General features: G+C 43.3%; 2 protein-coding genes across 9 annotated transcripts in view; one reads left to right on the forward strand and one right to left on the reverse strand.

The window, feature by feature from the left end:
- Positions 1–1,337, reverse strand: part of USP37 (ubiquitin specific peptidase 37) — an 84,289-nt gene extending 82,952 nt beyond the window's left edge. For 5 of the 7 annotated variants that reach the window (XM_020904738.2, XM_020904734.2, XM_070458635.1 and 2 more), the window contains exon 1: positions 790–1,002. The gene's annotated coding sequence lies outside the window, so the exon portion shown is untranslated. Of the gene's footprint in view, positions 1–626; positions 647–789; positions 1,003–1,268 lie in introns of those variants that run through there. The other 2 variants (XM_020904737.2, XM_020904735.2) reach the window with 2 other exon arrangements.
- Positions 1,338–1,424: 87 nt separating this feature from the next.
- Positions 1,425–12,135, forward strand: part of CNOT9 (CCR4-NOT transcription complex subunit 9) — a 28,875-nt gene continuing 18,164 nt past the window's right edge. Inside the window, exons 1-2 of one of the 2 annotated variants that reach the window (XM_020904756.2) lie at positions 1,425–1,592; positions 11,908–12,087. In XM_020904756.2, coding sequence (XP_020760415.1) covers positions 1,569–1,592; positions 11,908–12,087 — 204 coding nt within the window. In that variant the 5' untranslated portion in view covers positions 1,425–1,568. Of the gene's footprint in view, positions 1,593–2,756; positions 2,859–11,907; positions 12,088–12,135 lie in introns of those variants that run through there. The other variant, XM_070458645.1, reaches the window with a different exon arrangement.

The following is a 12,135-nucleotide window of genomic DNA, read 5'->3' on the forward strand; positions in this document are numbered from 1 at the left end:
CAATTACTATCAACATGGCAGATGATGTCTATATATATATATATATATACACACACACACATTTATCTATGCACCCAGCTTACAGCTAAGCTCCAACCCCAGTATAATCCAATTGCCTACTTGACATCCTCGGTTAAGACAGCTCTTACAGTTAGAGGCATGTCAGACAGTGCCACCCCCAAGAGGCATTTACACAGAGCCTAAATTTCAAAGGATTACAAAACCACCCACAGACCAACTCTCTAGACAGAGGATTTTGTCATCAATTATTATTTCCTTTCACAGATCATGACCTAAACTAGGTAAACCTGACAACCTGATTTGATGGCTAGAGATGGGGAACAACCAAAGGCACGAAAAAAAATATAATCCATGCCTTTGAGTGAAAGATGACTAGGAGAGAGCTGAAGAATAGCCAAGAAAGTGAAACAGTATCATATCCCAAGGCCCGATGGACATGCGGCAACGGAAGTCACCTGAAGAGATAGCAGGCCTCGCAAAGAGGCGAGTGACGGACGACAGCCCCCCAGCAAAGAGGGGCCAGGTTCGGGTCGTGAGGGGAGCGAGTGACAGTAAAGATCCGGTCAAAGGATATGAAAAGCGTGGGGGAAAGCCAAGTGGAGTACCTGTGAGGCGACAGGGGGCGTCGCGGGAATGGGGGCGGGCTGAACAGCAGCCGGCGAACTCCAGGAGAGTGAACGCCGAGTGGGCGGACCACAACGGGGCGAGAAAGGGGGGGGTGGGCAGGGTAAAACGGCCCCGTTGAGACGCTCGCCGTGCCCGCCTTACCTGTGCCTGCTAGTCGGAGCTTTGGACAGGCCTGCCGGAAGCTCGGAGTCCGCGTGAAGGGGGAGGAGCTGGGGGTCAACAAGGAAGGGACACCGGGCACGGAGAGGGGCCGCTCACTCCCCCAGTCAGGGAGAGCGGCTGATGGCGGGAACTGTGACCACACGCAAACACGCACGCACGCACGCACACCCGACGCGACCAGAAGAAGCGCGTGCGCGCAAGCCTGGAAACCCCGCCCTTTCTACGCCCTCTCCCCGCCCCAGTACCGGGCGAAATCTCGCCGAGGTAGCCCCGCCCCTGCCCTGACCGTAGTACGCACGCGCACTTTCTACTTCACGCACTTTCGCCTTCCTACCATTTCCCTCCTGCAGAGTCCACTTGGGCATGCGCACTAGTTGTCCTCCCGGACTGCCTGGTTTTTCCCGCCCTTCACTGGCCTCCGGAGGGAGGTCAGAGTTCACGCCCCTCTCTGGAGATACCTGCTCCAAGCCGGGGATGGGGGACACTAGCAGGGGGCGGGTGTCCTTCCGGTCCTGAAGGGACAAAACAGACTCGAGGATTGTTAACTCCAGGAGCTGCGGGGGGCGGGGGGGGCGGGGCGGGAAGAGGTTGTGTGGGCGGGGTCAGAGGTGAAAGGTCAGAGGGCTGCGGAGGGGGCGGAGCGAACCGGAGGCGGATGGCGGCTGCGACGTCTCATCATTTTCGGCGGCAGAGGCGCTGAAGCTGGGACGCGGCTTGGCGCGTCCGGCGGTGGGAGGAGAGCGGCGTCCGCTCCCAACATGCACAGTCTGGCGACGGCTGCGGTAAGTGGCTGAGCCTCTCGGCCTGGGCCCCAAACCCCTCTTCAGCTCCGCGTTTCGGCCTTCTCTCCTAGCTCCCTATGGCAGCCCGGGAGTCCTCCAGCCCTCAGCCCGCGAGGCCCCGGCCTCCCTCCTCACCGAGCTTGGCTGTGGCGGAGCCGGCCTCCACTCTCCCCGCCGGCCGGCTCTCGCGGCCTCTGGCTCCGCGTAGCGCTTTCTTTTCTGGCCCCGGGGCCTGGTCGCGCGGCTGGAGCGCCTCCCTTGCGGCCCAGAAGGGCCATTCATTGATTCATTGCTCTACCAACAGTTTTAGGCCGCCTTTTGCGTGCGGGCGTTGGCGGGGGCGAGGGGACTTCCGAGGTGCTTCTGATACTCCCTGCCTAGGCACATCGCGTCGGGGAGGAAATGGCTTCTAGCTCAAACCACTTGCTTTACAGATACAAAATCCGAGACCTGAACAAGTGACTAGTTAGGATGTCTGACTTACGGTCCTCTGCGTTTAAAACCTTTTTTCACACATCTCGTTTTACCAGCGTGATCTTTGACCAAGAAAAACAGTGTAAACTCCTAATAACCATGCACTGTGGCTCAGAGGGTAGAGTCTGCCTGCAATGCGGGAGACCTGGGTTCGATCCCTGCGTCGGGAAGATTCCCCTGGAGAAGGAGATGACAACCCACTCCAGTATTCTTGCCTGGAAAATCCCATGGACGGAGGAGCCTGGCAGGCTACAGTCCGTGGGGTCGCGGACACGACTGAGCGACAAACATACAAACACAACCTAGCTGAAGTAATCCTGCGGTTTGCCGTTTTGTTGAAGTAAAACCCAAACACTTTGCATTGCCTACAAGGCCCTACCTGAGCGTTTATGTTCCTTACCCCTGTTTTAGTCTCGACTTTCACATTGCTCTGCAGGCTCTAGCTACAACTGGCCACCGTTCCATCTCTTCTACTTAAGCTTTTCCCAAGTTTTGCTTCATTTACTTGTTTCATATTTGTCCCCCTTTTGAGGTCAGGGACAGGGATCATGTAGATCCTGTTTACATGGTTACTTCAGTGCCAGGACAGTTCCTGGCACTAAGTAAGGGCTCAAATATTTTTGCTGAATGCCTGGGTATTGATGAGGGCGGTGACAACTGAGCGAATAGCCGTGATGGGCAGACAGGATCATGTGATTTGAGCATATGCTTCTGAATGCTCATCCAGCTTTTTTCAGTTGCATCAAGGTGAAGTGGCTTAGAGAGAGTAATATACTGAAGTTGCATTACCAGGTAAAATGACATCAATCCTCAATAGAGGGCAAAAATTAGATTTAACAAAAGTTAAATTTAAAAAAGTTTAATTTAACAAAAGTTAAATTTAAAGTTTAAAAGTGAGTTGGGTGTGACTAGGTTACAGACAGCCTTGTCATTGCCAGGGCTAGTGGCGTCTCTGCCTCCTGGCACCATGTTTCTAAAGTGTTTGAAACTTTTCACGGGGTGAGATACCTTTTATATAATCTCTTACCTAGGTGACTGCAGTTTCTCCAGCTTTTTTGTTTCTTCCACACTTTACATGTAATATGACAGTAAAGAATCTGCCTGCAATGCAGGAGACCTGGCTTTTGATTCTGGGTCAGGAAGACCCCTTGTAGAAGGGAATGGTTACCCATTCCAGTATCCTTGCCTGGATAATTCCATGGACAGAGGGGTCGCAGAGTTGGACAGGACTCAGTGACTAACATGAGAAGAAGTGAGTCAGAAAAGGAGGTTGCTGCTGGTTGGAGGGGACGGTTTAAACAATTCTAAGGTTGGCTTGTCTGTGTCTGAGAAGCTGATTGTGATTTCTCTAGGCTTTGGTACCAAGCTGCTGTTTCCCCTGTGCCTCAGCAGTCTCTGCCTGTTCAACTTCTTTTCTTTTCAGTTGCTCCCTAATACATCTTTCAAACAGCCATTAGAGCTCTGGTTCATTACTTAAAATATTCAATGCATGTTTCTTCACTTAAATTTACGGTGACTTACTTTTATTAAGAAATTGAACTTTTGGTGCTTTTTTCACCTGTTTTGCTGTTTGGACTACACAAAATCTCTAAGCTCATTTGTACCGCTTATTCACTGGAATATTTGGTTAATGAAGAGACTGAAGCAAAAAAAGTTGAGCCACCCCTTTCCCAATCCTTTAGTGCCTTCCTTTAAGCTAAACTGACTGTCTTGTTCTTATCTGGGTAGAGGGACACTGATGGTGTATCAGTTCAGTTCAGTCGCTCAGTCACGTCTGACTCTGCAGCCCCATGGACTGCAGCACACCAGGCCTCACCGTCCATCACCAACTCCTGAGCTTACTCAAACTCACGTCCATTGAGTCCGTGATGCCATCGAGCCATCTCATCTTCTGGTGGTGTATATTCCTCACTAAAAATTGTGTCAGTAAGACATGCAACAGTGCCTGCAATAATCTAAACTGCTTGAGAAGACGCTTTTTGTCTAATGATGAAAATTTGTATTTGTATATACCTTTATTTCTTTTTTAAATTGCAAATAAATCATGACTTCATCTAGGGAGACAGTAGTATCAAAGGAGAATGTGATCACATATGAATGTAGTCTGTTATTCACTGGTTGGAGGAATTGAGATCATTTGGGATATATCTTAAATTTTTACTCTTTTAATATTTTATTATGCCAATAGTTTCAAGTAGGTCAGACTGTTTTCATTCTTTACAGAATATTTCGTCCTAACATCTTCATTATTGCCATCACAGAATATAATTACATTCTCAAATCTGACAAATAAAAACATAAGTACCACACAGGATTGTATTAAATAAGAGTAAGAAAGTGCTTAGTGGTTGACTGGGTTTATTCACTGGTTAAATGACTTGCTCCCAGACTTCAGCCTTGGGACTCTAATTCTTGTGTCAGCAAAGTAACAAATCACTTGCTATGGACCTTGAAGTTTGCGTCAGCTTAATAGAACCACAAATTTTCACATACAACGTGGGTCTTCTGTAACGAATGTTATGCTAGTGACCTAAAACAGCCAAAGGTAAGCCTTTAGGAGATGCACTGTGTATGCTTTTTTAAAAAATTTCTAGTGACAGTTCTAACAACCTTAAATCCTTGTTTTTCCCTCCCTTTCTATGTAACCAGCAGCTGCATTAGTCATTTCATATCTCTTTGTTGAAGCAGTGCTGGACACCCAGATACCCTCCTCTTTAGAAAGTAAAAAGAACATTATGCACTCTGAAGTATCTAATTTAGACACTATCTCCTTCTCCTTCTTTGTCTCCTGTTGAAGATTTAAGCAGGTTGACCAAGTTTTCTTTGTTTATTCACTTCCATTTTTAAAGAGTTATTTTGAAGAACATTCTGGCCCTTCTTTTATAAAGATAAGAATTTTAAGCTAATTTGGTATTTCCCTTTGACACTGTTAAGAAAGTGAGTTTTCTTACTGTATCATCATTATATAGACACCACAAGCCTTGTGTTGAGCCTTCTCCAGACTTTGAAAAATAATCTTTATTTCAGTCTAATTCCATTTTGTATTCACTGTCACATTCATTGATAAGAAAACCAACAGCTGTTTTTTTGGCCCTTGGATGTTAGGCTTCATTGAAAGAAAAAACTTTACTTGAAATAACATTTTCCACATAGAAACGAATAGACAGGTAAGAAGAGAATGAGTCCTTCCTGAATTTTGATTGTACAAACTTTTTTTAAACATTTTTTTTCCTTTAATCTATTAAAAGGACTACTGACTTTAAGCAGGTTATATATGAGCATATAATTAAATATAATTGATCTTGTTTCTGATCTTCAAAGTGTTGAGGATGATAACTAATAGTCCAAATCAGACTTCTCATAGATGACTTTGTTTCTGGGTATGTGCATTGATCCCACTGTTTACTCATACCCAACTGCAACAGAATATCAAGGTTAAAGTTCTGTATTGGGTTCTTAAATATTAAATTTCTTCAGCTTGGGATATTTGTGATTTCAGTCCTGTGGACTAAGTAGGTTTCACTGATTTTAGAGACAAATATTAGTAGACTAGATTTTAAATGTAATTCTGCCATATACTTGCTTATGTGAACTCCAGTAAATTAATCCCCTGAACCTGTCTCCTTTTAGAATTTTGAGAATAATTTGAGGTAATCCACAGTGACTGGCACTTAGTATGTTCAATAAATATTGCCTCCTATTAAAAGTTCCTAGAAAGGTCAAACCTAGTCTATGGAGGGCTGAATGTGGGATTTACTGAAAGAAGTATAGAGAATTTTGGGGGATAATGGAGTGTTCGGTAATGTATCTTGATTGTAGTGGTGGTTACTCGGGTATATAGATATCTCAAAATTCATTGACATGTATACTTAAATGAGTACGTGTGAAAGTTTTATTGTATGCAAATTATGCCTCAATAAAAATTGTTTGGTAGCCACTTGGTCTCTCACTTTTAACTAAAGAAAGATAGTTCTGAGATTTTAGAGGCAACTAAAACTTAATTATTTAATATAGTTCCCTCATTTAACCAATGAATATTGAGGCTCAGAAAAGTAAGTGATTTATCCTAGGTCACACAATTCTAGAAATGGCAAAACTGTTTTGAAACCACTTCTAGCTCCCGATCTAGTGTGCATTCCAGTTAGGTACCTGTGTTGTTACTTGCTAATTGAGGTCTTTCTGATTCTTTTTTTTTTTTTTTTTTTTTTTTTTAACTTTTTTGGGCCACACTCGAGGCTCAATCCAACCAAGAATTGAACCTGGGCCCCCTGTAGTGGAAGTGCAGAGTCCTCTAACTACTGGACCACCAGGGAAGTCCCAGGGTCTTTCCTATTCTTAAACCTGATAAACAGGTTCTTAATCCTAGGTCTATTAATGGATTACAGGTAGACTCTATAAATTCCCTGGAATTATTTGTAAATTTTAGGTAAACATAAATCACATGCAAGGCTGTTTACAGTTGTGTATTTTTCTGAGGAAATGATCCAGAAATTACTTTTGATTCAGAAGTTGCTAACGTCTGCTCGTGTGGTAGTGTTCTGCTGTTAGTGCATTTAAGTTAGGTAGTCTCCAAAAGGTGAAAGTGAAAGTCACTCAATCGTGTCCAATTCTTTGTGTTCCCATGGACTGTAGCCTGCCAGGCTCCCCTGTCCATGGAATTCTCCTGGCAAGAATACTGGAGTGGGTAATCATTCCCTTCTCCAGGGGATCTTCCCAACTCAGGGATTGAACCTAGGTCTCCTGCATTGCAGACAAATTCTTTACCATCTGAGCCACCAGGGAAGCCCCAGTCTCCACAAGGTAAGTTAGATGAATTTGCTTCTCTGTCACTGGATGCTATGTGCTAGTAGATTGAGTTTGTATCAGCCACAGCCTCAGTGGTATATTAGTAAATTATAAATTAGAAGAATTACAGCAACTGAACTAAGAATCTTTAGAGGTGTTCTTTAAATAGAGAACTGGAGGAGGGTGGATATCTGCCCACTGTTTACTCATAGTTCCATCAGCTGTAAAACAAGGGTGATACCATGCTGTTGTGATCATTCAATGAAAGCATGTTTTTAAGAGTACAATTCAGGTCTTTCCTACTGGCTCACTGGTAAAGAATCCGCCTGTGAGTGCAGGAGACACAGGTTTGAGAACTGATCCAGGAGTATCCCACATGCCATGGAGCATCTAGGCCCACAGCTAGTGTGCCATAACTGTTGAGCCTGTGCTCTGGAGCCCAGGAACCACAAGTCCTGAGCCCCCATGCTAAAACTACTGAAACCCAAGTGCCTTAGAGATTGTGTTCTGAAACAGAAGGCATGGCAATGAGAAGCCCCCTCCCTATAACTAGAGAAAGCTCACGAGCAGCCAGCAAAGACCCAGCCCAGGCTAAATACATAAATTAATTTTTTTTTAATTAAAGTACAATACAGTTCCTTCTCTTTCCTCATCTACCCTACCCTCTCATTTACATCCCATTCCCTTTTAGGAAGTCATTAATTTTCAGATTCTAATATTTTTGTGAAAGGTGTACCTAAATAATCTATGGGCTTCAGAAGGAGAGGCAGATGCATTGGGCTTTTAGTTAATATTGCCATCAAGATCAAGTGAGGACTTCCCTGGTGGCACAGTGGATGGGAATCTGGTTCGATCCCTGGTCCTGAAGGATTCCACATGCTGTGAAGGGTCTGAGCCTGCAAGCCACAGCTGCCAAGACTGCATACTACAACTACTAAAGCCCACACACCTAGAGCTCCACAGCGAGAGAAGCCACTGCAGTGAGAAGCCCGCCCACTGCAGCAAAGAGTAGCCCCTGCTCACTGCAACTAGAGGAAGCCCTTCGAAGCAACAAGACCCAGTGCAGCCAAAAATGAATAAATAAAATTAAAGATCTAGTGAGATGGTAAAGTTGTGCCTTGGGATTTTATTCAAGGATGATGTACAAAGTATTTTGTCAATTGTCTAGTAGTATAAATGAATATGGAAATCTGAGGAGGCCTTACAAATAGCTGAGCAAAGAAGAGAAGCGAAGGAAAAGGGGTAAAGGAAAGATACACCCATTTAAATGCAGAGTTCCAAAGAATATCAAGGAGAGATAAGAAAGCCTTCCTCAGTGATCAGTGCAAAGAAATAGAGGAAAACAACAGAATGGGAAAGACTAGAGATCTATTCAAGAAAAGTAGAGATACCAAGGGAACATTTCATGGAAAGATGAGTAGTAAAGGACAGAAATGGTAGGGACCTAACAGAAGCAGAAGATATTAAGAAGAGGTGGCAAGAATACACAGAAGAACTATACAAAAAAGCTTCATGACCCAGATAACCACGGTGGTGTGATCACTCACCTGGAGCCAGACATCCTGGAATGCAAAGTCATGTGGGCCTTGGGAAGTGTCACTACGAACAAAGCTAGTGGAGGTAATGGAATTCCAGTGCTCAAATCCTAAAAGATGATGCTGTGAAAGTGCTGCACTCAATATGCCAGTAAATTTGGAAAACTCAGCAGTGGCCACAGGACTGGAAAAGGTCAATTTTCATTCCAATCCCAAAAAAGGGCAATGCCAAAGAATGTTCAAACTACCCCACAATTGCACTCATCTCACATGCTAGCAAAGTAATACTCAGAATTCTCCAAGCCAGGCTTCAACAGTACATGAACCGTGCGTGAGCTTCCAGATGTTCAAGCTGGATTTAGAAAAGGCAGAGGAACCAGAGATCAAATTGCCAACATCCATTGGATCATCCAAAAAGCAGAGAGTTCCAGAAGAACATCTGCTTTATTGATTATGCCAAAGCCTTTGACTGTGTGGATCACAACAAACTGTGGAAAACTCTTCAAGAGATGGGAATACCAGGCCACCTGACCTGCCTCCTGAGAAATCTGTATCCAGGCCAACAAGCAACAGTTAGAACTGGACATGGAACAACAGACTGGTTCCAAATTGGGAAAGGAGTACATCAAGACTGCCTATTGTCACCCTGCTTATCTAACTTCTATGCAGAGTACATCATGTGAAATGCTGGGCTGGATGAAGCATGAGCTGAAATCAAGACTGCCAGGAGAAATAGCAATAACCTGAGATATGCAAGTGACACCACCCTTATGGCAGAAAGTGAAGAGGAACTGAAGAGCCTCTTGATGGTAGTGACAGAGGAGAGTGAAAAAGCTGGCTTAAAACTCAGCTTTCAAAAGAGAAATCAGTCCTGAATACTCATTGGAAGGACTGATGCTGATGCTGAAACTCTTAATACTTTGGCCACCTGATGCGAAGAACTGACTCATTGGAAAAGACTGATGCTGGGAGAGATTGAAGGCAGGAGGAGATGGGGACAACAGAGGATGAGATGGTTGGATGACATCACCAACTTGATGGACATGAGTTTGAGCAAGCTCTGGGAGTTGGTGATGGACAGGGAAGCCTGGTGTGCTGCAGTCCATGGGGTTGCAAAGAGTCGGACACGACTGAGCAACTGAACTGACTGACCTCCCTAGCTCTCTTAGAACCAAAGTCTCATAGAGGCTAAAATTCCCACAAGTAGTTTCAAAAGGTGGAGTATTACTGGCAGCCGGTGGTCATGGCCTTAGGGACTACCAGACATTGGCCCTTTAGCGTGCCAGCATCACTCCAGGGGCACAGTCTTCTCTGCTGGAGTCAAACCAGCTCTGGAAATGGGAATATGTGCAGACAGGGCCTGGAGTCCTGAATCCATTATATGCTAGCTGGTATCTACCATTGCAGCCTGGTGGTGTTCACCTAGAGTTCCGCAGAACAGGATAGGGTACAGGAGTGCTGGATACAAGTCACAGATTGACTCTGGAGAGGGTGGTGGAGCTTACTGATGCTAGTATCTGGATGACAGGCCTCTGGAATGAGTAATGACTAATGAGGATAGATGCTATATTGCCAGAACGTTGTCCTGGGGCTCTCTTAAGGATTGTAGGTTGTCCAAGAGATTGTGGGTAGGAAAGCCCAAGCTACAATTTTAGCCCTTGTTTTCACTGAGCTTTTAAGGTGATGTAATACTCTAAATAAATATGTCCTATCTTCTGGTGGAATTACATTTCCAAAAATAATTTTTAAAGTTGAAGGCCTGTCTGTGGCAGTAGAAAAGGCAGATGGGTGGACCATACTGTTTTTGCTGTTGGGAATGGGGATCAAAAAACTACCCTGTTCCTTCTACATCATTTAGGAACCTTATGTTTTCTTGAGCATCACTGATGGGAATTACAAAACAGCTTTTAGCAGATTACTCTGAGGCACTTAAGGAGGACTTAAGCTGCAGGATTTATAGTCCATTTAGCAGAACACCTTGTGGTTCATTCTAGCGCAAGAGAAATGATAAACAGTAAGCTAAAAGCATCTAATTGAGCTTCTAATTATAGAAGGCGGTCTTTCAGCTTGAGTAGAGTAAATGTGAGTACTCCTCAAAGTCCACCTTAGACTTCATTCTGTTTTTCAGTTAAGACAGTTGTGCTTTTTGTTCCTCATCTTTATATCATGTGGGATGGGTTGGTCGGTATTCTATCACACTGTGGTGTTATGGGAACAAATAAATACTGTAAGAAGCTGTGTAATATGGTTTAAGAAAGATTAGAATATGCAACTTTGTACTTGGGTGAGCTGAGCAAGTTAATTCCTCTGAGCATTATGAGTCTCATCTACAAGTATAGACCTCTTTTCTGTCTATCTACTCCTCATGGTTAGGGGGTGCAGGGAATGAAGTGAAACAGTATTGGGCTAGGGATAGAAATCGCCATAAATTTGTTAGGACTTTAGAGCCTGAAGTAGCAATGGTAATCATTTTTCTAGTCTTTGATCTTACTTTCCACGTAAGAATAATTAAGGAACTTAACCAAGTCTATTTGAAAATGTGAAGAATTACGGAAGTGCTCAAATTTTTATTGAAATATTGAGATTCTTTATAGCACAGTAATGAAAGATTCTTTATATAGGTTGTACATGAGTAAATAGTGAGTGGGGTCGCAAAGAGTTTGACATAACTGAGCAACTGAACTGAACTGAACTGAACTGAAGTAGTGAGTAAATCTCCAAGGGATGGAGGTAGAGTCTGTATAAGAATCATTAGAGTGAGGAGCTTTTCCAATTTATGTTAAGTTTTCTCCTTCATGGAGGGGGATGCTGGAGTTACTGGGGAATGAAGAGCAGTAGGGGGATGACTTTTTCTTTCAAAAACCATGATAGTCACGTGGTTAAAAAATTTAAACTGTATGTAAAAGATTTTATTGTATACAATGAAAAATAAGTCTCCCATATAGATTTTAACCTTAAAGGTAACTACTGTTAGCAGTTTTTTATGTGTCCTAGAAATATTGTATGTAAATATGTAAGAATACATGTGTGTGTTAATGGAAGCGTATAAGCTATTTTATACTCTGGGTTTTTTGTTTTGTTTTTTTTTTTGCTTATTTAGTATCAGCACAGTATAGAGATAAATTTTTTAAAGGGCTATGTAGTATTCCAAATAAAGATGTACCCATACATATTTAACCAGTTCTTTTTTTGATAGATATTGATAGATTTCAAGTTTTCTGCTTTGAAAATAGTACAACAGTAAACATTCTGATATGTCTTCAGTACAGCCCATGTATACCTGTGGGGTAAATTTCTTTTTTTGGGGGGGGGTAAATTTCTAAATATGGTATTATTAAGGAGTGTGTGTGTTTTAAATTTTGATAGATTTAATTAGTTTACGTCAAGTATATGTTTCTAGAAAAGATGCCCTGTTATTTACAAAAAATATATTCCGTCTAGAGGCTACAGCAGAGTAAGACTTGGTTTGATGCTGATGAAACTCACATGTTTACTTTTACTCTTCTTATTTTCACTTGAAGCCTGTGCCTACTGCACTGGCTCAGGTGGATAGAGAAAAGATCTATCAGTGGATCAACGAGCTGTCCAGTCCTGAGACGAGGGAAAATGCTTTGCTGGAGTTAAGTAAGAAGCGAGAATCTGTTCCTGACCTTGCACCCATGCTGTGGCATTCATTTGGTACTATTGCAGCACTTTTACAGGTGGGTATATATATCCATGAGTTGCATTTCATTCCTAATTATCACAAT

The sequence above is a fragment of the Odocoileus virginianus genome, chromosome 30 (assembly GCF_023699985.2).
Source record: "Odocoileus virginianus isolate 20LAN1187 ecotype Illinois chromosome 30, Ovbor_1.2, whole genome shotgun sequence".
Lineage (NCBI taxonomy): Eukaryota > Metazoa > Chordata > Mammalia > Artiodactyla > Cervidae > Odocoileus > Odocoileus virginianus.